The sequence below is a fragment of the Eubalaena glacialis genome, chromosome 1 (genome assembly GCF_028564815.1).
Source record: "Eubalaena glacialis isolate mEubGla1 chromosome 1, mEubGla1.1.hap2.+ XY, whole genome shotgun sequence".
Taxonomy (NCBI): domain Eukaryota; kingdom Metazoa; phylum Chordata; class Mammalia; order Artiodactyla; family Balaenidae; genus Eubalaena; species Eubalaena glacialis.
This window is the reverse complement of record NC_083716.1, coordinates 125072748-125098807: the sequence shown is the minus strand read 5'-3', so window position 1 is coordinate 125098807 and position 26060 is coordinate 125072748. Positions and strand designations below refer to the sequence as shown.

General features: G+C 38.3%; 1 protein-coding gene across 5 annotated transcripts in view; it reads left to right on the top strand.

Moving 5' to 3' along the window:
* The window catches only part of NCKAP5 (NCK associated protein 5), a 1042158-nt gene that overhangs the window by 543649 nt on the left and 472449 nt on the right, over positions 1 to 26060 (top strand). For all 5 annotated transcript variants that reach the window (XM_061199363.1, XM_061199362.1, XM_061199380.1 and 2 more), the window contains one exon: positions 15923 to 16056. In XM_061199363.1, coding sequence (XP_061055346.1) covers positions 15923 to 16056 — 134 coding nt within the window. The remainder of the gene's footprint in view (positions 1 to 15922; positions 16057 to 26060) is intronic.

The window sequence follows — 26060 nt, the reverse complement described above, 5'->3', positions numbered from 1 at the left end:
GACTAAATAATCATTTATCTATCCATATGTTATGACTAATATTCAGAATTATCTAATACTGAGATTAGTTTGACATGAAGAAGGTCCTTTGCAAATTGTTGTTGATTTAAAGTAACTTGAATAATCTCTAACACTAAACAACACTGGCCGCGCATGACTATAGACTATTCTTTCGCGGGGGAGAGGTGGATATCTATTCCTAAGTGAGAATAAGAAGAGACATTGGCTAATGGCTCAGCACCAGATGGTAGAATGTAATTCTATGGATAACACAAAACTGGTGCCTTTGTACAGAGATGGGATCACAGAGGGATAGTCGAGAGATGTGTTCCCAGCACTATGAGAAACACAAATATTGCATGATTTCCAGAATTGCTAAAAGATCTATCCTTTTTGGGAAACACAAAAGTAATTTTTGGCATGTCGACAGTGGCTACAATTTCATTAAATTTGAGGGACGGTGTATAAAATTGTTTTTGTTCCTCAACAATAATAAGACTGATCCCTAACCCTATGGCTTCTGGGGGGTTTATGGATTTTGGATAAAAGAAATACCACCTCCTGGAAAAGAAATGATTAGGATTCCTTCCTTTTCATGAGATGTCAACTAGTAATCTTGATGAAGGGTCTGCAAACTATGGCTGAGCTGCCCCCCTTCCCACCTGGTTTTGGAAATAGATTATTGGAACACATCCACACCCATTCATTAATGTATTGTCTATGCCGATTTTCATGCTACAAGGGCAGAACTGAGTAGTTCTGCCACAGAGACTATGAGACTTATAAAGTCTAAAATATTTACCATCTGGTCTCATACAGAGAAAGTTCGCAGACTTCTGCTCTAGATACTCATGTCCTGCCAGCCAATTATTTGATGTGTGATCATTATAATATTCTTAATGGCAAAGACCATCTCTCTCTTTTTTTAAGACTGTCTCTTAAATCTGTTTTATACCCCATAATCTCTAACAGGTCATGGAAAGGGAGAGGCAGTTGGTTCACTGGTTGAGATGAAAGTTCACTCGACCATGGGGAATTCCCCAGCGGTCCGTTGGTTAGACTCTGAGCTTCCACTGCAAGGGGCATGGGTTCAATCCCTGGTCGGGGAACTAGGATCCTGCATGCAGCATGGCCAGAAAGAAAAAATAATAATAATAATAATTTTACACCTGAAACTAACACAACATTATTAATCGACTATACTCCAATACAAAATAAAAATTAAAAAAAAAAGAAAGAAAGTTCACTGGACCAGGACAGAAACTCTTTGGTACTTGTAAGGAGAGGCAGTCAAGCTCTATGACCCTGAAATCAGGTTGCCTAAGCTCAGACTCTGACTCTGCTGTTTAGTTCCTGTGGCCTCAGCTTCCTAATCTTAAAAGAAAATTGTTTTGGAAATAGTGCCTACGGTCCAGCGTGTTGTGAGATACAGTGAGATTCATGAAACGTGCTTAGAACGCTCAGTCTGGATTCATCATTAATATCATTCTTATTCGTGATATAGGAATATTCCTATTTTTTCTCTCTTTCATTCTCACTCGATTGATTCGTCCTGGAATTGCTTTTATAGTTTCTCTGTGACTACACAGGCACTCTTTAAATGTACGTAATATACGTATATCCTTGTCCTACACATCAGCGGGGCTGCTGCCACCAGCCATGGTCAAATGGAATACCAGTGGCCACCATCTTGTTGAGTAGATGCATTCTTTTTTACATTAAGAGGAAAATAAAGCCACAGAGTCCCCGTATTATAGTAGTTGTGCTTTTATTTATTCAATAACGCCTTATAAGTAGTGTTCAGTATACTGATTCCTTTGTAAATTGTGAACTATATGTAATTCTTCCTGGTCTAAGAGATGAGAACTACTGGTCAAGGCATTTGGATGTGATGAATGGCATGCCTGTGTGACGACATCTATGTTTTGCTTGGCCATAGCAATTAATAGCAGTTACATCTCACTAATTGGAACCATTTTCTTTGTACATGTCGAATCCAATTCTTTGGTCAAAAACTTTGAGAGTCCTAGCTTTATAGAAATATACACAACGCACCAATATTCTATACCTGTAAAAGTGAAGGAAGCACATTTCATAACATTCACGACTTGGTAAAAACAAACAAACAAACAAAAAAAACAAACAAACACTTAGCTTTTAACATTGTTGCTTTCTGAAGAAGGAAACAAATTTTTCTAGGAGGGCTTTTAAAGATACTAATGTAGTAATGATTGAAATGCATTATGGTCTTGCCAATTGCTTTTCTGTCTTCATGTAGGGGTTTAATTTTGAGCTTATATATAAAGGTTTATGTTGCAAAAGAAAGTAATTGGTAAATGTAAGTAAAAGTTTTACATATAAATCCTACTGTTCCAGAAGAACAATTCCACCAAGCTCCTGAAAATTTGCTTTTCACTCAGTTACCTGGGAGGGGAGACTTTGCAGAGGAGGTTTGATCTCCTTTGCACTGAGACAAAGACTTGGGGTGGGCTGGGTGCCCCTGGACAGTTAGCACCTTTTAGGACCTCAGTTGGACTTGGTGATCTAAAGTGCCTTTCCAAGTGTAAAGACTTCCATTTCCTTTTGATTGTAAGATCTATAGAAGATCCATAGGTTTCCACGTGGAAACCTAGTTGAATAGCTTGGTGGTGATCATTCAAGTCTGACTAAGCCATCCAGGAGAGACCACTTCCAAATGAGAAAGGGCTAAGCATTCAGCCAGGAGTGGAAACGGGGGAGAAGCCAGGCAATTACAAAAAAAGCATCTGAGAACGTCATTCCTGATGCTCAGTTAAATTGCATACCAACGACCTGTAGTCATGATGTAGGAGTATCTACTGCAAGCTTTTCTATACTCAGCCGTGTGACAGACGTTCTATTAGTGGTAACTATAGTCTCCATTGGCCTATTTTTCATGACATTATTTGTGCTACATGGGGCCATGTTTTCTATTTGCTTCCTCTTGTGACTGTCTCCCACCACTCAGGAACTGAGATGATCTATCATAACCTTCTCTTCCGTTTATGTGATTAACCAAGGGTTAAGTACACTTTTCAAAAAAGTGCTCAGATCGTCTTTTCATAATACACATTTTCCCTTTCTGTAGATTAACCCTGCTCAGTCAGCTCCTTTATAGGTCTTTAATGATTTCCCCATAAAAATGAAATTGCTGTTTAACCTTACCTCTCCAAAATAACACAAACTATAATTATTCAATGTGTAGCATTTTCAATTTCTTCTAGCTTTGGTAGTTGCATGAAATGAAATACTAAAGCGTTGAACCAAAACTTGTGATTAGTTCCACATTGATCTTTTAAATATTATAGCTGACCTTTTAATGGAATGAAAGAATGTGAAAGTTTGTATTTGCTAACAAGGATAAGGGGTACTGCTAAAAATCATGTTGTTTTGAAATTTTATGTTTCTAAGATAGTCTAGTATCATAAAATAATGGAAGCTGGCTATGTAAAAGCCTATCCAGATGTTCTCAGGGCCTTGTTTAAAACAATATTCAGATGGAGTTTTCCACAATGAAATTGGAAGTATGAAGGCATTCTAGTGTGTCTTCCAAATGAATAAAAAGTATTTGTGAGAAATTAATATTAATTACTGAGGTCCCAGAAGCCATTTCTCTGGCAGATTTAAAAGGAAAGCTCCGGTAATACCTTGTACAGTCTGTTGCTGACATTATAATTATTCTCCTATTTGATAGGAGTGAATAATTATCATAGCAAATACTCTAATTTCCCATACACATAATTACACCCATTCACTGAAAAAAGGCAGGAATATAAGGTTTCCAATCACAGGGAAAAGAAAGGATTCTTTGTCTGAATAGTTTTTCCCTCCCACCATCCTGTAAAATCTAGCAGTGTGAACAAAAGAACAGTAAAATGCACTAGCCTAAAAAATATAATGGAATTATACATGCTTTTTAAGGACACAGCAAATCCTCTAAGAAGGGAAATTTTTAACTTAATAGTTGAGGAGTGAAAGTGACTAATCAAATAAGAGATTTGAATCTGAAGTTTGGGATTACAATGTATGGGCCGTTAGGAGAGGGCAAAAAATCAGACCAAACAAAGGCAATGGTAAGGGAAAAGAAAATGATAAACCGGGTGACATGTATTTTTGGGGTTTTTAAACTAAAGAAAATCTCATTACATTGTCCTCAGAGCAAAGACTGAAAGTGGTCACAGATACAAACTCTGCAAACCTAGAACTAGCGGCCAACTAAGGGAGAGGAAGTAGTGGGAGGTCAATAGGATTCAGTTGAACGCAACCAGAATGTATTGGACACTTCTAGAATGCTCAGTGATATGCTAACCTTCTACGGGGTTTCATTACCAAGTGCAAGCCTCAATCTCTGCCTCAAGAAAAGGATGCTCTTTGAAGAGACAGGAGATAATCATTATATAGGAAACGCTTAGCAAACCATATGACATATAATTTTTAAAAAGCTAAGGTGAATATTAAGGACACCAACGTATGAGATAAACCATAAATTAGGTGGGCAGTGAAGTAAGAGAGACATCAGGGTGGAGAAGGCAGAGCAACTGTTAACTTTTATAGTCAATACAGCTGAAGTTCAAGAGCGGAGTGCAGAAGGGAGAATAAGAGATCTTGGAATCCTCCACAATAAGGAGTGAGGAGAGAAATATAGTGACTCAAAGTTTGTAATGGAAACTAAGTCTGCTGAAGAAATCCATTCATTCTCCATTGGTCATTGTGGGGTAAAGGCAGATAAGGAACAGAGTGAGGGTAAAATGGAGAATAAATAAATGTAGGGCCTCACGGATTGGTTCAGGGCTGGAGGTAAAAATCCCTCAAAGAACTGAAATTCTCCCCCTTCCTTGTGTGAAAAATACTGTATCCACAGAACAGAAAAGAGCAATTAAGACTTCAATCAAGTAGGAAGGAACTTAATAAAATTCACTTCTGAGAACCCCCAGAGGGATAGAATAATTAATAGCTACTGTTAATTGTGATCAATTAACATGACAACAGAGAAAGATCTGTGACCAGAGAAGGAAAAGGAGTCATTGACCTATTATAAAAGGACCCAGTGGTTGGGTAAATGAAGATTTTTTCTAAGTAAAGTTGAAAATTGGGCCTTTTGATCGAATAAACTCAAGGAAATGATTGCGGTAAGGGAAAGAGTGTGTCTGAATTTGGCAGTTGACAATGGAAACCAAGCTTCTACTCACGTCATTACTCAGTGTCTTACTTTCCTTGGTCATCCCCCATAATCATCAGATATTCAAAGACTTGGAAGAAAATGATTTTCTGAGAAGCTTGTTGAAGTCAGAAAGTCAATGAGCTAGAATATCCTAAGGAAGGCCTTTTCCAACTTGGAACCATTGCTAACGAATGACAGTAAGAAATAATAATAAAAAAAGGGAGCAGTCACTTCTGCCAACTGGTCCCTATTACAATTGTGTTTCATTTCTGGGGTCCATCCTGAGGAGGAATTATCTTGCTCAAACATTTAGATTCCGCCATCCTCCTCCAGATCTACTGAAACCTGCAGTTGTTCAGGAACCAAATGAAAACCAATGCCTCTGGGGTCTAAGTTTCATCACCTTTTTTCCCAGTTGTGTGATGCCCAGTGTTATCTTTTAACATTGCCTTTCCTGTTTTACACTAGCCAAGAAAACCACAGCCTTACCCTCTTAAACCTACAGCTTCACCTACCTCATTGTCTCTACAGGGATGCCAGTCACCTTCATCCATACATAGGATGAAACCCATACTATGACTAACCCCCAACATATATACACCCCCCTGACTTATAGATACTATGTTTCATCTCATTATACTCTTTGTACCATTAGGATCTATGTTTTCCTTGTTGTTGTAGGAGAAGAGAAATTTTTCTCTACTCTCTTTGGTCTCTGGCTGGGCCTAAGAATTAAAATCATCTAAGACAGAATAACAGGAGAGAAACAAACACATTTTGTTGATTTTTTTAAAAAGTTATTTTATTGAAGTATAGTTGATTTACAATGTTGTTTTAATTTCTCCCGTACAGGAAAGTGATTCAGTTACACACACACACACACACACACACACACACACACACTCACAATCTTTTCCATTATGGTTTATTACAGGATATTGAATACAGTTCCCTGTGCTATACAGTAGGACCTTGTTGTTTACCTTGTATTGAATTTTTATGTGTCCACAGGAGGCTTCACAAGAAAATGAAGACCCAAAGAGGTGATCAGAGCAGGAAGCTTTTTCTACCTTTTAGATTAAAAATAATAATAATCAATTTGTGAAGAATTGACGAGACAGAGGGGTGTGGACCAGGGGTAGTAAGTGGTGAAGAATACTAGTAAGATAAGGGTTAGTTTAACAAGGTTTGTTTGTATAGATTTCTTGGCCCGAAATTCTCTGTCTCTGGTGATAAGAATGTCTTCCTTCTTCGTGAGTATAAGGAGGACATCTCTCATGTGAGGGTTTTATGACCTGTTTTGGGGAAGACGCGTGAAGGAGTTGGGGAAGGTCAGAGTGACCTCTGCTGTTTTCTCAAACTCCTTCAGCTTAAGATATCCAATATGCCAAGGTGCCATATTTAGGGGTAATCTGTCCTAAACCCCATCACTGTGATTGTGGCTAATTTCATGGATGCCTATGTGAGCACTGAATGTGAGAGTTGAAAGGGATCTTAACATTTTAGAAAGAGGTCCAAAGACGGTCAGTGTATTTCCCAAAGTTGCACAGTAAAATAATGGGAGAACCAAAACGATAATAACCCAGACTACTAGCCTCTCCTGTGGTGCTTTCACAGGAATCATGGTGGTGAAATTCACGACACTTTAAAGTAATGAAAACTGTGGGCTGTGGATCAATGTATAGCTTTCTGTCCCATTTTTTTTTTAGCCGTATGATAATAAAATCAAAACTGCATTACTTTATATTGTGAATGCCGTATTACCACTTTATTCTTCACTTGTAGCCCTATTTGATAAGTCATAAAGATCGCTGACTATAAGCAAAAGACATCTTAATTTGCTCTCTTTGCAGGATACCATCATTTGTTATGATTTGTTCCCACATGCCTTTATAATCTGTATCAATCTTGACATACCCAACCTTCATTTTATTGTGCTTTTCTGCACAACCCACCCTGAAAATACTCCTCCCATAAAATTCATATCTGTATCTTTTTGATAAGTAATAAACATATAGATAATTTTTGCCTTAGAAAACGTAATCGTATGGAGTGATTCACCTGTGGCACTTCCCTTTTAGAGCTCCTGTCTGGCATTGAGGATATTTTTAAGATCCTCCTAAGTGCCCATCTGTCTTCTTTACCCTTGAAATTTCCCCCCGCCCCCTTTCCTTTATTTTTCTCACTCACCCTTTCTTCCCTCCTCTCAATTATTTTTAAACCAAGCTCTGTATATTTTTTTTGCTTGTTTGTTAGAATACAAGCTTTGTCTCTCTTGGTCGATGTTATCAGCACTGCAGATGTATATAGGGCCGCTTCTCTCCTAGTATCTCTAAATCTGATTCTGATTCTTCTGTTACAGCCAACAGTACGGGCTTTAAAAAAATCAATTCTTAAGTTCCTTATCTGTTTCTCTGCCTCTAGGATAACTGAATCTTTCATAATTAATGGGGATATTGAATTCAGGAAGCCTTACGGGGAAAATATATTGCAGTTTGTGTAAAAAGCAAAAATGAGGCTGCAATTAGAGGTAATAACTATAGCTTAATTTAGACCCATTTTTACAGTGGCTGGATAGAAATTGGTTAATGTAGAGTTTTTCCATTAAAAATTAGTTTTCATGAAAACAGCAGTTTAATTTTGTTGCCGATGTGTGTTTGGTGTATGGGCTTCTGAAGGAAAGAATCACTTGTCAATTTTAGATTCTCAGTAGGTAGCATGAGAATCAGAATGGTTATTCTGAGTCTGGGTAATCTTAAAATGTTTCGGTATACATTGGATGTTGATTGGTGAACACATGGCAATATCTGTGACTGTCTGGATACCAATTAATAAGCAAATCTAAGCAGATCTTGAAGTTTTGGGTGATTGGGTCTTACTGCCATGCTTTTTGTGTGTGTCATTGAATCAAATGTACTTTTCTAATAGTCTTTTAACCTAAAATCTCCATGGCATAGTATGTAGCTAGTTTGCCAGATTCCACATTTCTTGAATGAGTTCATATATTTTTTTCGTCAGTACCCAGGAATATTGTTTAATCCCAGTGGCCTTCTCTGATGGCCTTTGTTCATTTCTCACTATCTTTTAGATTCTTTTATCATCCAAGAGAGTTAATATTTTTCCTGTGATTCTTTGATTATAAAATATTATTCAACAAGAATATTACAACTTGAACACATTTCAGGAAATCTTTTGAAACAAACATATAGTGAATACCTTTCAACTGTGTTAGCCAACAAGTTTGTTCAGGTTTTTCCATAAGGTGTTACGGGAAAACCCAAACGAACTTTTTGGCCAACCCAGTATAGAGTATCATGTACCCTTAAGCATCACGTCAGTGTAGAATACCTCTAGATGAGTTGATGCCTTATGTCATTCATTAAGCAGGACTTACACGGAATGCTTGGAGCATAGGTGGGAGGTACCACTCTTGCTGTAGTGCACGTTTCACCTGACACATGACCGTGCATGGTGGCACTAGAACTTTCACAGCAAGTAAACTCCTCTTTCTTTTTTAAATTCTTTGACCCTTCTGTTGCTAACCTTGCCAGGAGTATCACCCACGAATGTAACTAGGGTCACCAAATATAATTAGACCTAGGATAGAGGTACTTCTTGGCTTTCTATCTTTGCAATCAAGTGTTAATGTCTTGGTATTAACTCCTGACATTTTGGCACGTCACAGATCAAGCCATCTGTTTAAGATCGTTCTAGGTAATGGAATTGAAAAATTATGTCTTTCAGGCAGTCCAGCCACAGGGTTATATGCATTCTAGATGACATCTGTGATTAAGCTGGTCTCTCAGTTCTTACATTAAAATGTAATTTAAAATGTACTTTCCCTCAGTATTAACGTTTGATCTGCTTAAAAAGCACATTTTTGAGATTTTTAAAAGAAATATGTAACTACGATATTTATTTAATATGTAGTGATCGTGAAAGACTAAAATGCTTATAGAATTTATCAAAAGTAACTCTATCGAATGATATAAGCTGTATAATTCCAGTTAGCCATATCTTATTTTTATATGGGACTTCCAAGATTTCGCAGTGCTTTTCTATACATTGTTTTACTCATTCCTCACAGTGATACTATGAAATTGGCTTGGGCGATTTTACTCTCCCCAATAGGCAGAAGAAACTAGCTTCAAGCAGTTATGTTTCAAGTTAAGTGGCTTGTCCAAACCTGCTTGACTAGCAAATGGTACAGTCTAAACTAGTAGCTGGTAGTATTCACCATACTCTTACTTAAATATCTTCCCATGCTGTTGTTATTCAGCCCCTTCATTCAGTTCTTTTTCCACACAGTAGTCAGATGATCTTTGCAAAATCTGCATCAGATCTTATCACTTACTTGATCAAACCTTGGTAAAGAGTTACTGTTCTACTCAGAATATAATCTCACGTCCTTAATATGACCTCCTTGGTCCCCCGGCTCCTTCTAGCTATGTCATACGGCACTCCCATCCCCTTGCTCCCCAGGCTCCAGGCACACTGGACTTCTCTTTGCTCTTTTCCTGTGTAACTAAAGACTTCCCATTTGCTACTCTTCTGCCTACAATGCTGATCCTTCTCTTCCCCAGTTAACTCCTAGTCATCACAGAGGTCTCAGTTTATGTATTAATTCCTCAGAGAAGCCTTCCCCTAACCCACAGAACAAAGTCGGTTCCTCTGGCTGTCATCTTTCAGCAAATGCTTAATTATCCATCAGTTTATATTGACATATTTCTCTGTGTGATACTTCATTTAGCAGCTGCCATGTCCACTAGTGTGTAAGTCCACTGCAGTCAGGAACCACGTCTTTTGGTCTCATTGCAGGTCTCTTGCTCTGGTCCAGTGTCTTGCACATAATAGCTGTTCAGTAAAAATTTACTGAGTGAATGAATGAATCCATGTGGGTGTGTACACAGCTCTTCTTCTAAGAAGAATTCTTTATTAAATTAGGAAATGATGATAGAACCTATAGATTTTTCTCCATTTCCTGGGAACATACAGAGAGAAATGGCTTTTTGATACTTGAAACAATTTAAGCAAGTCTTAGAAAAATTAGCAGGAGAGGAGTTTAAAAAAATAAAATGGATTACCCAGGGAAATTGTGGAGCCTCCTTTGCTGGAGGTTTAATCAGAGGATAGTAATTGAGGAAGTTTAAGTCTTTGTGAAGGCTACGAGATACAGACACGATCATTTGGTAGAACAAAGACTTAGAATTAGAATACCTTTCCTTTTGCTTTTATGTTTGCTTCTTTGTTGAGGTCCAATTCTTTGTTTGTGCCCAAAGAATGAAGGGGCTTTGGAATCCTACTCTTGATTCAGTTTTCTTTTTCTTCACCATGATGTATAGCTCTGCTGTAATATGACATATGTGTTCCTAAAAATCACTGCACAGGGCTTGTGGGAAAAATGAAACTAGGGACACAGTACTCAAAAACTTTGTCAGTGACACCAAAAAAAGATAGGCATCTAATATAAATGGCAGCTAAGTTTTACAATGTTAAGTGGTTAAGAAATATAGAAATAATACAATAAATATGGCACTTTACCTTGAAAAAGACATGCAGTTTGCTTGCGGGAGCGGTCATGGGAAGGGCTGCAGCTTGTGAGTTACTGTGAATCAATGGAAAGAAGGCTGGGTAAAGTCAGAGGGCAAGTGGTACCTTCCGATGTGGATGGGGCAGCTCATAACACCCCTGATGGACTGAGGTCACTGGTCCATCTGTCTGTGATGTGTGTGATTGTGTATTTCTACACTAGCTTCAGCCAGGTGCAGTTTTCTGTGTTCACTTCATGTTTCTCATGATTGAGATTGGGCCTAAGCAAATGTGAGATTTGCATCATGCTCAAACTGTCCCTCTATTGCACTGTGACAAATGGGTACTTTTAAAATAAGTGTTAGGAGGTGGTCCAAGATGTAGCCTAGATTTGGGGTGTCTGTGCGAGGAGGTGGGTTCAGGATCTTCCTACATCGCCATCCACAGAGGGTGCCATCATTGTGCTCTCCCTCTGCTAAGCTCCCCGGTGCCAGTGTCTCCAGAGGAGAGTTTTCACACACATCTGGTGCCCTAGTTTTTACATCTCGTATCCCAGTTTTGTGGTAGCAGCCCAGGGGACACCCCTTGAACACCTGGTTCTAAAGGCCAAGGGGCTTGCTCTCCTGGTTTCATGGGAGTGCAACAATCGGAGAGAGCGTTCTTGGCAGGCTACTGCCCCCAGCACACTGTACAGATAGCAGACTGAAACACCCCCAGTCTTTCTGAGAAGGAAGCCCATTTGTGTGTCCAGGAGCTTTGGCTGGAGGGGAGGCCCACAGAAATGCTCTCAGGGAATGAAGGCTGGTGGACATAATCTTTACATTCTCCCTCTCCCTCACTCCAGCTTTCCGCCATTTCCCAGAAAGGAGCTCATATCCTTGTCTGGTGCCCTGATTTCTGCAGCAGCCACCAGGGGACACCTCTATATCACCTGGCTCTGAAAGCCAGCAGGGCTTACACTTGTGGGTCCCACAGGACCATACCCAACAGAGAAAGCGTTCTTAAACAGCTACCACCTTGAGGACACAGCAAGCGGCAACAGACCTGGGAGCTCAGTCTGTCTGTGAACAAGGCCTATAAGCTTATCAGCATAGCTGCAATGTGAGGCGCAGGCTTCTCATTAAGCACACATCAGAGGACTGACTGTAAACCTTTTCAAAGACCTTGGAAGGCAGGTGTTCTCTTCACTCTCTGTACTGTGCTCCAGAGTGCCAGCATCTCTTGGAGGAGAGCTTTTACATGTGTCTGATTGTCACAGATTTTATATCTGGTGCCCACTCCTTCAAGACAGGGAAAGGTAGGTGTTTCACCTAATACACAGAAACAAACACAGAGAGTCAAGCAAAATGAAGAAACAGAACAATATGGTCCAAATGAAAGAATAAGATAAGACCTCAGAAAAAAACTTAATGAAGTGGAGATTAGTAATTTACCTGATAAAGAGTTCAATGTAATGGTCATAAGATGCTCACCAAACTTGGGAGAAGAATAGATGAACACAGTAAGAACATCCATAGAGGTAGAAAAATATAAGAAAATACCAAACAGAGCTGAGGATTACAATAACTAAAATGAAAAATACACCAAATGCGTTCATCAGCAGACTAGATAAAGTAGAAGAAAGCATCAGTGATCTCGAAGACAGGACAAAGGAATTCATCCAAGTAGAGCAGCAAAAAAAAAAAAAAAAAAAAAAAAAAGAATTTGAAAAAGGGAAGATAGCTTAAGGGACTTATGGGGCAATGTCAAGCAGAATAACATTTGTGTTTTAGGAGTCCCAGAAGGACCCCTATAACACAAATGTGAAACATGTCTACTTCAAGAAAAAAGAAAATATCTCAACTAAACAATCTAACTTTATACCTCAAGGAACTAGAAAAAGAAGAACCAACTAAGCTTAAAGTTAGTAGCAGGAAAGATGTAACAAAGATCAGAGTGGAAATAGATGAAATGGAGACTAAAAAGACAATAGAAAATATCAATGAAACTAAGAGTTGGCTCTTTGAGAAGATAAATAAAATTGACAAACCTTTAGCTAGACTCTCCCACCCCTGCCAAAAAAAAAGAGAGGGCTCAAATAAGTAAAATCAGAAATGAAAGAGGAGACGTTACAACTCATACCACAGAGATACAAAGGATCTTAAGAGATGACTGCAAACAGTTATATGCCAACAAATTGGACAACCTAGGAGAAACTGGTAAATTCTAGAGACATACAACCTTCCAGGACTGAACCATGAAGAAATAGAAAATCTGAATAGACTGCTTACTAGGAAGAAATCGAAAGAGTAATCAACAACCTCCCAACGAACAAAAATTCAAGACCAGACAGCTTTACTGGTGAATCCTACCAAACATTTAAAGAAGAATTAATACCAATCCTTCTCAAACTCTTCAAAAAAATAAATAAATAAAAGAGGAGGGAACACTTCCAAACTCATTTTAAGAGGCCAGCATTACCCTAATACCAAAACCAGACAAGGACACCACAAGAAAAGAAAATTACAGGGCCACAGCTCTGATGACCATAGACACAAAAATCCTCAGCAAAATGTTAATAAACTGAATTCAACAATACACTAAAAGGATCATATGCCATGATAGAGTGAGATTTATTCCAGAGATGCAAGTTTAGTTCAACACCTACAAATCACTCAACATGATACACCATGTTAACAAACTGAAGAATAAAAATCATATGATCATCTCAATAGATGTAGAAAAAGCATTTGACAAAATTCAACATGTATTTATAATAAATACTCTCAACAATGTAGGTATAGATGGAGCATATCTCAACATAAGAAAGATCATATATGACAAACCCACAGCTAATATTATACTCAACAGTGAAAAGCTGAAAAACACAAAAATGTCCACTCTTGCCACTTTTATTTAACACGGTATTGAAAGTTTTAGCCAGAACAATTAATCAAGAAAAAGAAATAAAAGGCATCCAAATTATAAAGGAAAAAGTAAAACTGTCACTGTTTGAGGAAGACGTGATTTTATATATAGAAAACCCTGAAGACTCTGACAAAAAAACTGTTAAAACTAATAAATTCTGTAAAGTCTCAGGATACAAAATCAATATACAGAATTCTGGTGCATTTCTCTACACTAACAATAAACTATCAGAAAGAGAATTAAGAATAATTTCTAACAATTAAGAAATTAAGAATGATCCCATTTACATTTGCTTCAAAGAGAATAAAATACCTAAGAATAAAATTAACCAATGAGTTGAAAGACCTATATGTTGAAAACTACAGGACATTAATGAATGAAAATGAAGTCACAAGTAAATGGAAAAATATTCCAGTTCTCATGGATTGGAAGAATTAATATTAAAATGCCCATAGTACCAAAAGTCATCTGCAGATTCAATGCAATCCATATCAAAATTCTAATGGCATTTTTCACTGTAATAGAGCAAGCAAACCTAAAATTTGTATGGAACACAAAGACCCCGAATAGCCAAAGCAATCTTGAGAAAGAAGAATAAAGCTGGAGGCATCATGCTCAAATTATATTGCAAAGCTATGGTAATCAAAACAGTATGGTATTGGCATAAAAACAGACACATAGATTAATGGAGCTGAATAGAGAGCCTAGAAACATAGCCACACATATATGGTCAATTAATTTATGACAAAGGAGCTAAGATTGTAAAATGGGAAAAAACAGTCTCTTCAATAAATGGTGTTGGGGAAAATGGATGTCCACGTGCAAAAGAATGAAACTAGACTGCTATCTTACACCATACACAAAAATTAACTCAAAGTGGATTAAAGACTTAATGGAATGTAAGACCTGAAACCATAGAATTCCTAAAAGTAAACATACATGGTAAGCTATTTGACATTAGTCTTGGTGGTGATCTTTTGAATCTGTTACCAAAAGCAAAAATACGCAAGTGGGACCACATCAAACTAAAGAGCTTATGCACAGCAAAGGAAGTTATCAACAAAATGGAAAGGCAGCCAACTGAGTGGGAGAAAATATTTGCAAATCATATACCTGGCAAAGGGTTGATATATAAGCTGAGCCTGGAAGGAACCCTAGGCTTTGAATAGAGAGGGCTTTTGAAGCAGGAGGGAGAGCATGGTCAAAGTTGCAGAGGCACAGGATGTGAAGTATTTTTATAGGACCTTGATTCATTTCAGGGAATGGTCTGTTTCATTCATGGTCCTCAGGAGAATTTTTTCTCCATGAGTTATGCAATGGATCAAGTTTCATCTGGGTGATTCATGGTACAGAGTCATAGTGTCTGATTTATTTGGAGACTGAAGTATATGCTTCCCATCTTTCCCTTTAAGAATGTAGGTCCCTTATAATCAGGCATTGAGTCTTTGATTTTCATCATGGACTATATATCCTTAACACATAGTGCTTAATGTAGTAACATCCATAACCATAATAGCATGACATGCTCTTAAAAAAAAAAAAAAAAGGTGGTAACAACAGCACAACCAAAACAAAAAAGTCATAGCGTGGCTCAGTCTGTAATGTCAGGATCTGAGCTTGTGTGCTTTTTACCAGTTCCTTGAGTGAGTTTTTGATGAACCATCTATTCTGGGTCATCCAGTCTCCCTTTTAATCTATGATGCCCATGTGTGAGGAGCTCGCTGTCTAGCATTACAAATAAAGAGGGTGGCTTAACCAATTTCTATCTGGGAAAACCTAATTGGGCAAATACAAACTAATTCTTTAACCTTATTCTCTTCAGCTTCATGGTATAATTAAGTGGAAGTTCCTGGTCCTTTTATAAAAATCAGTAGTGTTCTCTTTAAAGCATTTACCAGAGATTGAAAAGATGAAATAATTCTGAACAGGCACTAATGGACTTATTCATTATTACCTGAATTCTTATTCACCTGCTAGTATTATTCAGTCATGGATCTTCATCTCTGCATAAGAAGCCACCTGGTTTAGTGGAAATCATTCATACATTAGAGTCAAATCAGCCAGGATTGAAAATCTGTTACCTTCTGTTTTTTTAATGACAAATTACTTCAAGGTCTCTGATCCTTGGTTTCCTAGATAATAAGAGATTAATAATAGAACGTACTTGATGAGGTTGTAATGAGGATGAAATTAATTAATACATGAAGTCCAAGTTAGCACTTAGTAAGCAACAGTGCCTACTAATTATTTTCTTATAATATTTAAGAAACACTTTCTTAAAAGTCATCCCCTGTATGCCTTTTCTAGCATGAGAAGCTGATACATGAATTGGAAGAGGAGAGACACTTACGTCTTCAGAGTGAGAAGCGCTTGCAGGAGGTGACACTGGAGTCCGAGCGGAACAGAATTCAGATGCGTGGCCTGCAGCAGCAGTTCTCCAGGTATTGTTCTGTGTGGAGCATCGTGTTTCAGGAGGTGCATCTCTCCCTGCGCCAATTAGACCTTGCCTTGAGTTTCCATTGTGTAAGCTTGTGTTGAATTTGAGGAGCTAATGACCAGCAATTTAGACCCTCTCTTCTAGCTAAACCATCCGATTGCATTTGGACCAATTTTCTGGAACTTTCCGCTTGTACCTCAGTCTTGACTTTATTGAAGCTGGTTGTCTTTTCTTCCCCAATGGCTTTCCAAAGTATCTTTCAGTAAGATATGGTGGTTGTGTGGCCTATAGGCATGATCTGTGAGAGGCCAGCCAGGAGAATGCAATTTTACTGGTCCTCATAATCCTATTTTCAGGTAGAAAGAGTGTGAATCATCCAGTAAGCTCTTACTCCTTATTTAGAGTAAATATTTAGAATCTGTAAAAAAAAAAAAAAAAAAAATCAAAATCATTGAGTTTCTTTTCTTTAAAAAGACATAACTTGAATTTGAAAGGATTCTGGAAAAGTAGCTCTTCTTTGATTTAATTCCAGCACAGTAAGAATCTTTCAGCTTTCAATTACAGTTAATAGGGGGCCAAGGACTTCCCTGGTGGCACAGGGGTTAAGAATCTGCCTGCCAATGTAGGGACACAGGTTCATTCCCTGGTCCAGGAAGATCCCACATGCTGCGGAGCAACTGAGCCTGTGCACCACAACTACTGAGCCTGCGCTCTAGAGCCCGCGAGCCACAACTACTGAAGCCCACGAGCCACAACTACTGAAGCCCGTGCAGCTAGAGCCTGCTCCGCAAGAGAAGCCACCACAATGAGAAACCCGCGCACCACAATGACGAGTAGCCCCCGCTCGCCACAACTAGAGAAAGTCCACGTGCTGCAACGAAGATCCAACGCAGCCAAAAAATAATTAATTAATTAATTTTAAAAAATATATATATATATATGGGGCCAGGTAAAAATTCAACCTATTATTTAAAATCTCTTCATTTCCATGGAAAAAACACAGACTTGTGCATTTACAGTCCTGGGACCAGATACGGGCACCCTATGAGGAACAGTTTGCTTTTATTTTCATGTTTCACTTCACCATTTGCAAAACCAGGAAAATAATTTTTGATTCTTTTCTCCCTCATGAGGTTATCCCAGGCAGAATCCAGTTTGAGAAGTTGCCCTAAAATTTTCTTCAGCAAACTGGGTGGGTCTTATCTTTCATTTACCACTGGGATTTGGATATGATTGGTGATGGATAATTGTGCTTCCTCATTATGAGGCTTTTATATTGACAGCTTAATTTTTAGGTGTGTTGCAGGGAGAGAGCAAAGTTGAGCCTTTGGATGATTTATCTCATGGAGGCTCATACCACGAATGTTTGGAATTTTGGTTTAAAGGCATCTTGGAAGAACAGGGTAGGAAGGATGGATGACTCCTCGGTTTCAGAGTCATAATTTAATACCCTGTTCAACTCTTGGAGCCCATGATAATACAGGTGCTGTAGAAATGCACCAATCAATACTTTAACAAATGCATGTCCCACCCCTCACAGGCTATTACTTATACAACCTTGTGCTCAATTTTTCATTCTATTCGATGGCATATCTCACTTTATGTCTCCAAACTTGAAATAATAGCCCCTCCCCACCCTCCGAAGCAACTTTAAAACAAGTACCATTTTGTAATACTTGCCATTTTAATGATACAAGAAAGGAAGGTGCAGATCTTGCTACCCTTGTACTGTCTAATTGAGATGTCTCTGTACTCAAGCTATTGATTTACAGGGCGTGAGGCACCCGGCACAGTAAATTACTTTTGTACGATGCCAGGTCATCTGCTGTAAATCAAATGACAACCCCATACAGATTTGAGTTGCACAAGAGCCGAGGCTACATTCTAGGTTTAAAGAGAAGATAATTATTTGTAAAACAAATAGTGGGTGGTTTTACATACTGCCTTTGTGAAGATTTTTTGCCCCAGCATAATCAGTTTTCTTAGTAAGCTTCATTGACATTGAAAGTTCAAGTCCAGTTATAGCCAGACAACTAATGTAAATCAGCAAAAGATGGGGGGAGAAAGCCTATGTAACAGAGAAGATAATTACACGATAATTTAAGTAGACCCACTAAACCATTGCTGATGGCCTTTTACATGTTAAACTTTGGTTTGTAAGATGTTTCTAGTTAGGCTTATTCAAATAATCCTGTTACTATAATCTAAGTCTTTGTAAAATTCTCAGTATTACAGAGCTTGTCTATGGCATGTCACCCTTGGACATGGTCAGTATCTAAATGCTCATGTAAATAAGTTCTATAATCCAAATAATTGCATTAACTTTAAAACTTTTATAGTCATAATTTTCTCCTTCTTTTCCTGGGTTGACAAGTTCCTTTTGTGCATGATGCTATCTGAGATGTAATGTAGGCATACTTTGAGTATTGTTCATGGGATGAGTTTACTTTTTAGAATAATGTAATAGCCTACCTGTTCAAAGGGGGCGAAGTGACTTACAAGAGAAGGTAGTTTTACGGTAAGACTGTTAAAATAAAAACGGAAAATAAAGACCATGAAAGGGGAATGTGGCGAGTAATCATACTTACACAGCCCAGCATGCTTTCTGAGACTGAGCATTTAATTTAGCTCTAAGATTCATGGCAGACAAGATTAAAAGGAAAACACAAGAGGATATGTAATTCTTATCTCGTAGACAAAGGCTACTACTCCCTAAAGAGAGAAACATTATCTTTGGCAATAAACTCATAGTAGAATGCATCTCATAGGCCCCTCCAGAGATGGCATTAAAGGATATAATAGACAGTGGTCCACGATAGTGCAAATTAGGATTAATTCGTAAAAGTATTACTGCTTCTGCTATGTCACTTATGTCTATGAAGTTAAGTAATTTCACACTATATGATTTAGGAATTCTGGGTCTATGCCTAAGTGAAAACAAGTAAAGTAGGAAGAACTCCAGTGCTAAAGGTTCTCAAGTTAAGCACTATACTTCAGGTTCATGGGGACATGTAAATATACATGTGTTGTATTTTTCCAATACCTCTTTTATGAACCTAGAGCACAGAGGCATGAGATGCTGAGGCCTGGGCTGAGTTGGGTAAGGTATTTTTCTGGTATGTTTGATAGTACCGTAGCCATGGGAGCATCTAAACAGTAGTCAAGGAGATTCTGAGTCTCAGATTCAGGGCTGATGCGAGGCATTGAAGGGGAAAATGAATAATGAAGTTAGAAGCTGAGACAATTAGGTATATGTGTGAAGTAGAATTCAGGTGTCAGAATGAGCGATTCAGAATTACTTTGAGGCTTGATTTTATGCAATTTCAGTTAGGTGATGGGCTTGGTGGCTTCAACGCACCAGGCAAAGCTGAGCATTTGTGATTACCTGTGGTAACGAGTGATGGGATCACTTAGGTGATAAAAATCTATAAAAGTGTTTAAATGAGTAGTTCTCTTTTATGTCATCACCAAACCTTCATCCATAAGCCCTTCCTCCCTCCTGACCTCTGATTAGGATATAATGATCAGCAGTGGTCCAAAATTTGGGCAATTAAAAAAAATGTGACTAGAGGTTACATAATTAGCTCTAAGCTCATAAATCAGAAATTGCCTTCACTGAGGGTGATTCAGGCAGCCATAACAAGCTTAATTTAGACCATTTACCTTCTTTAATGTAAATACGGAGAAGAAAAAGAATACTTTCAAATTAAGCCTTCCCCATAGATGAAGGCATGCATCAAGACAGATGCAGTAAGGTGGTACTTAAAGGCAGGCTCTGGTATCATTCAGGCTGACCCTTCCTTCTCTTGTTATTTAGTGATATAAATCAAAGATGCTTTCCAGATGTCATAAGGATTGTTTAACCCATTGTCTGTGTAGTATACATGGCTGGGCATATTTTATGTGGGATTCGCTTGGTGATCCCCCCTATAATTCCATAACTGTCTCTATCCTCCCTTTAACCATTTTGAACTGTGATTGTCGAGCCAGCCAAGGTCAATGGGGCGAACTGAGGCTATGTATGTAAAGATAATTAGTGTTTGAACCCCCAGCCTCATTACTCCACCTTGAGTGAATGAAATGTTTGTGCATCAGTTAGATTCCAGGGACAATGTCTCCAACCAGGTGGGGTGTATTGAGGTGGAGTAATAATGATTTCTAAAAAACAGACTTCTGAAGAAATAAGCGACTCTACAGAGTTGATTTCATGCAAACCATGCATGATTTGCACAAGTATTTGAGTTGGTCCCTTTGGAAACAATCTAATCAATGTGTAGGCTATTACTGAAAGCTGCTGTTCATATAGGACAATCAACTGCTTTTATTGTGTGCACAATAAGATAGAACATAATATGTATCCTCAAAAAATGTAGACTCCGGATGGAGAAGCCGTATGTACATATATGAACCAAACAACACATTTATAGTTTAACTATAAATGAAGGGAAATTTTGTCTAAATTCTGGACAGCCAGACTTCATAGCTGTTAGTAGTATGTTATCGTGCAAAGGCATGAATCAAATCAGATGAAATTAATGATTGGGTAGTGATACTAGCAATAATAACACACGTGTTTATCATGTGGCAGCTCTCTGCTGCAGTCTATTTGAAGCTTTGAATTAGAATCAACCTGGTACTCTCACCATCGAGCAGACATGTTTTGTAAAAGATATGCAATTAGCAAACCACATCACACCCAAAGCATCAGGAATCAATCATTGTTTCCCTGCAGCTTTGAAAAGTTCCAGGCATGTATGTGTGCGTGTGTGTGTGTGTGTGTGTGTTTACACGATGCAGTGTAAATTTCAGTAAAGGGAACAATTAAGCTTTGTCACTCATAATTGACTAAGATAGTTAAAAATCACCCAAATGGAGTCCAAGCTTGCACTCCCTACCTCCAGAATTTCTCTGCACCTGTTTTGACCTTCTCTCCCTGCACTGTTGTTATCTGCTGCCTTGAAGCTATTTCTTTGCTTACGGTAAGGGGATTTCTCCTCTCACAGTTGATTGCTATGCTTTAGTGCAGTCTGCTGCTTGCTGAACTTCAAGGAGATGTACATGGAGCTGGTTTTACCGCCTAACCCGTTCACTGGTTGCCGTTCCCGTTATCAGCTCTCAGAGACGTTGTAGAATCCTAGGGTTCATTTTCCACTGCCCATTTGGAAGCTGTAGGCACCTGGCATAGAAGTGTGTGTTGAAGAAGGTAGTATGCCCTTCAGCGTTCTGCCCACGTATTCCCTTCTACCTCCGTATCTGTCTGGTACATTAAAAGAACATTTTCTCTACATTTTTAGAAGGAGTGAAATGTAACAAGATGAGGACAGCTGTCAGTTGACCTTTGGGTGGTCAACAGCACAGCCTCTTCTGCCCCTCTTCTACACTTGTTCCTGTCCCAGAATCTTCATCAGCTTTAACCTGTCACAGAGGCTGGCTCTCCTCAGTGCCTTGTTCCTCCTGATGAATGTAGAGGGCAATTTTCTATTGATTTGGAGTTGCTATTTCCACACGATCAGCAATATTTCTTGCTGTCATAAAAATGGAGACTTGTCATAAAAATAGAGGCCTCTCATTTGCTCCTCTGGGTGAATTTACCAGAAGTTTAAAATGGCAAAGCAACACTGTTCAAATGATAACTTTTCTTCAAATGGCAACAGACGGAAGAAAGGAGTTTACATGGCATCTTCTTTAAATGCTTGGTTAACGTAATATGGATCATACTTTGATGTCAGAAATGTGTATCTTAGTATCTGACGTATAAGTTCTCACTTGAGCAAAGCAGAGAGGGGCTAAAATCAATTCTATAGAGAATGGAAAGACAGGAGGCCTTTTTCAGCAGTTACTAACTTAATATGAAACATTCCTTGATTCCCTTGTAGTTCTGCTTCTGTATAAGACATGATGACCTTGTCACAAGTTTTTAAACTTCTTAACGGAGCTATATATTGTTGAGTAGACAACATGAAATTTACATCGCCTGTTATTCAAGCCTGGTAGAGAAAACAATAGTAGCATAAAATTTAGTTCCAATTTCATTTGAAAGAGCACTGTCCTATTTTTTTTTTAACATCTTTGTTGGAGTATAATTGCTTTACAATGGTGTGTTAGTTTCTGCTTTATAACAAAGTGAATCAGTTATACATATACATATGTTCCCATCTCTTCCCTCTTGCATCTCCCTCCCTCCCGCCCTCCCTATCCCACCCCTCTAGGTGGTCACAAAGCACAGAGCTGATCTCCCTGGAGCACTGTCCTATTGAATGGGTTTTCTAGGACCTGGTTCTAGCCCCACTTCTAACTAGCTTAATAACGGTGGTTAAATAATTTGATCTTTCTGGATCTCATTTTGCTCATTTGTAAAATGAGGAAGTTGAATTGCACTATAGTTTTACAATGCTTTTTAGGCTTTTGAAAAGGCCATGTATTAGAACTGAAAGGCATTTCTTGAGTGAAGTTATAATTACACTGTTATAACCAGGGCTTCTTGAAGTTCTAACAACCAGGTTTCATGTTAAGAACTTGGAGTGGATTGTCTTATTCTCCATGTTTTGATGACAGAGATGCTCTGTGGGACTGGGCTTTCACCATGTCTATTTTGGTTACTTGACTCTGGAGAAGTTGAGATGAGAAAACTGCCATGCCCAGATGAAATATTTCTGTTGAGGACAGTCAAATTGAATACTGAGAAACCTGGCTGGTAAAAGGAAGCGAAGATCCTCTGCTGTGAACATAACCATTATTGCTCTTGGCTCTGATGTTGTCTGCTTTAGGATTTATTTGAAACAGTTTTGGGAAAAGCCTGAACAGAGAGAACTTTATGACAACCAGAATGGTTTTCACTTTTAAACAATTTCTCTGAAGACATAGTCCTCAGTAAAAATACCAGTGATTTAGTCTCTCCTCCAAATGTCTTTTTCAATTACCTATTATAACTCTTAATGTATTACTATCCCTACCCAACACACTTTTTCTTTTAAGAAAATAGATGCAGGATATGGGAGGATATGTTTCATTTTAAAATTGGAAAGTAAATTCATTCCTGCTCTAAATAATAAATGTTTTTTGGTCAGGTTTACAGAAAATCCATCTTTTAAGTGTATAGTTTGACCAGTTTTGACAAGCATATGCCATCATGCAACTACCACTGCAATCAATACAGAATATTTTCATGCCCCTGAAAAGTTCCCTCATTTCCCTATGGTGTGTTCCCTCTCCACACCCTAAGACCCTGGCAATGGCTGATCTGATTTGTCTCCCTGTAGTTTTGCCTTTTCCAGAAATTCTTATCATTGAAGTTATAAAGCATTTAATTTTTTTGTGTATCTGGCTTCTTTCACTTAGCAAGTCTTTTGAAATGCAGCCTTGTTGTTGCATGTATCACTACTTCATTCCCTTTCATTGCTTAGTCATAATCCATCGTATAGAAGTACCACCATTTGTTTATTCATTCACCCGATGATGGATTTCTTCCAGTTTTTGCTGATTATAAGGTTGTTATAAACACACAACTTTCATTCCCAAGTCTCAGTATGTTTCCATCTCTCTTAGGAATGGGATTATTGTGTCATATAGTAAGCCTATGTTTAACTTTACAGGAAACTGCCAAACTGTTTTGCAAAGTAGCCATGCCATTTTGCATTCCCATTCTCAATGTTTAGGGGTTCTCATTGTTCCATACTGATGAATCCTTCTTGAATGTTTTTTTCTTTTTTTAACATCTTTATTGGAGTATAATTGCTTTACAATGGTGTGTTAGTTTCTGCTGTATAACAAAGTGAATCAGCTGTACGTATACACGTATCCCCATATCCCCTCCCTCTTGCGTCTCCCTCCCACCCTCCTTATCCCACCCCTCTAGGTGGTCACAAAGCACCTAGCTGATCTCCCTGTGCTATGTGGCTGCTTCCCACTAGCTATCTATTTTACATTTGGTAGTGTATATATGTCCATGCCACTCTCTCACTTTGTCCCAGCTTACCCTTCGCACTCCACGTGTGCTCAGTCCATTCTCTACGTATGCGTCTTTATTGCTGCCCTGCACCTAGGTTCATCAGAACCTTTTTTTTTTTTTTTTTAGATTCCATATATATGTGTTAGCATACTGTATTTGTTTTTGTCTTTCTGACTTACTTCACTCTGTATGACAGACTCTAGGTCCATCCACCTCACTACAGATAACTCAATTTCATTTCTTTTTATGGCTGAGTGATATTCCAATGTATATATGTGCCACATCTTCTTTATCCATTCATCTGTCGATGGACACTTAGGTTGCTTCCATGTCCTGGCTATTGTAAAAAGAGCTGCAATGAACATTGTGGTACATGACTCTTTTTGAATTATGGTTTTCTCAGGGTATATGCCCAGTAGTGGGATTGCTGGGTCGTATGGTAGTTCTATTTTTAGTTTTTTATGGAACCTCCATACTGTTCTCCATAGTGGCTATATCGATTTACATTCCCACCAACAGTGCAGGAGGGTTCCCTTTTCTCCACACCCGCTCCAGCATTTATTGTTTGTAGATTTTGTGATGATGGCCATTCTGACTGGTGTGAGATGATATCTCATTGTAGTTTTGATCTGCATTTCTCTAATGGTTAGTGATGTTGAGCATCCTTTCATGTGTTTGTTGGCAATCTGTATATCCTCTTTGGAGAAATGTCTATTTAGGTCTTCTGCCCACTTTTGGATTGGGTTGTTTGTGTTTTTGATATTGAGCTGCATGAGCTGCTTGTACATTTTGGAGATTAATCCTTTGTCAGTTGCTTTGTTTGCAAATATTTTCTCCCATTCTGAGGGTTGTCTTTTCATCTTGTTTATGGATCCCTTTGCTGTGCAAAAGCTTTTAAGTTTCCTTAGGTCCCATTTGTTTATTTTTGTTTTTATTTCCAATTCTCTAGGAGGTGGGTCAAAAAGGATCTCGCTGTGATTTATGTCATAGACTGTTCTGCCTATGTTTTCCTCTGAGAGTTTTATAGTGTCTAGCCTTACATTTAGGTCTTTAATCCATTTTGAGTTTATTTTTGTGTATGATGTTAGGGAGTGTTCTAATTTCATACTTTTACACGTACCTGTCCAGTTTTCCCAGCACCACTTATTGAAGAGGCTGTCTTTTCTCCACTGTATATGCTTGCCTCCTTTATCAAAGATAAGGTGACCATATGTGCGTGGGTTTATCTCTGGGCTTTCTATCCTGTTCCATTGATCTATATTTCTGTTTCTGTGCCAGTACCATACTGTCTTGATCACTGTAGCTTTGTAATATAGTCTGAAGTCAGGGAGCCCGTTTCCTCCAGCTCCATTTTTCTTTCTCAAGATTGCTTTGGCTATTCTGGGTCTTTTGTATTTCCATACAAATTGTGAAATTTTTTGTCCTTGTTCTGTGAAAAATGCCATTGGTAGTTTGATAGGGATTGTATTGAATCTGTAGATTGCTTTGGGTAGTATAGTCCTTTTCACAATGTTGATTCTTCCAATCCAAGAACATGGTATATCTCTCCATCTGTTTGTATCATCTTTAATTTCTTTCATGAGTGTCTTATAGTCTTCTGCATACAGGACTTTTGTCTCCTTAGGTCGGTTTATTCCATGGTATTTTATTCTTTTTGTTGCAGTGGTAAAGAGGAGTCTTTCCTTAATTTCTCTTTCAGATTTTTCATCATTAGTGTATTGGAATGCAGGAGATTTCTGTGCATTCATTTTGTATCCTGCTACTCTACCAAATTCATTGATTAGCTCTAGTAGTTTTCTGGTAGCATCTTTAGGATTCTCTATGTATAGTATCATGTCATCTGCAAACAGTGACAGCTTTACTTCTTCTTTTCCAATTTGGATTCCTTTTATTTCTTTTTCTTCTCTGATTGCTGTGGCTAAAACTTCCAAAACTATGTTGAATAATAGTGGTAAGAGTGGGCAGACTTGTCTTGTTCCTGATCTTAGTGGAAATGGTTTCAATTTTTCACCATTGAGAACGATGTTGGCTGTGGGTTTGTCATGTATGGCCTTTATTAT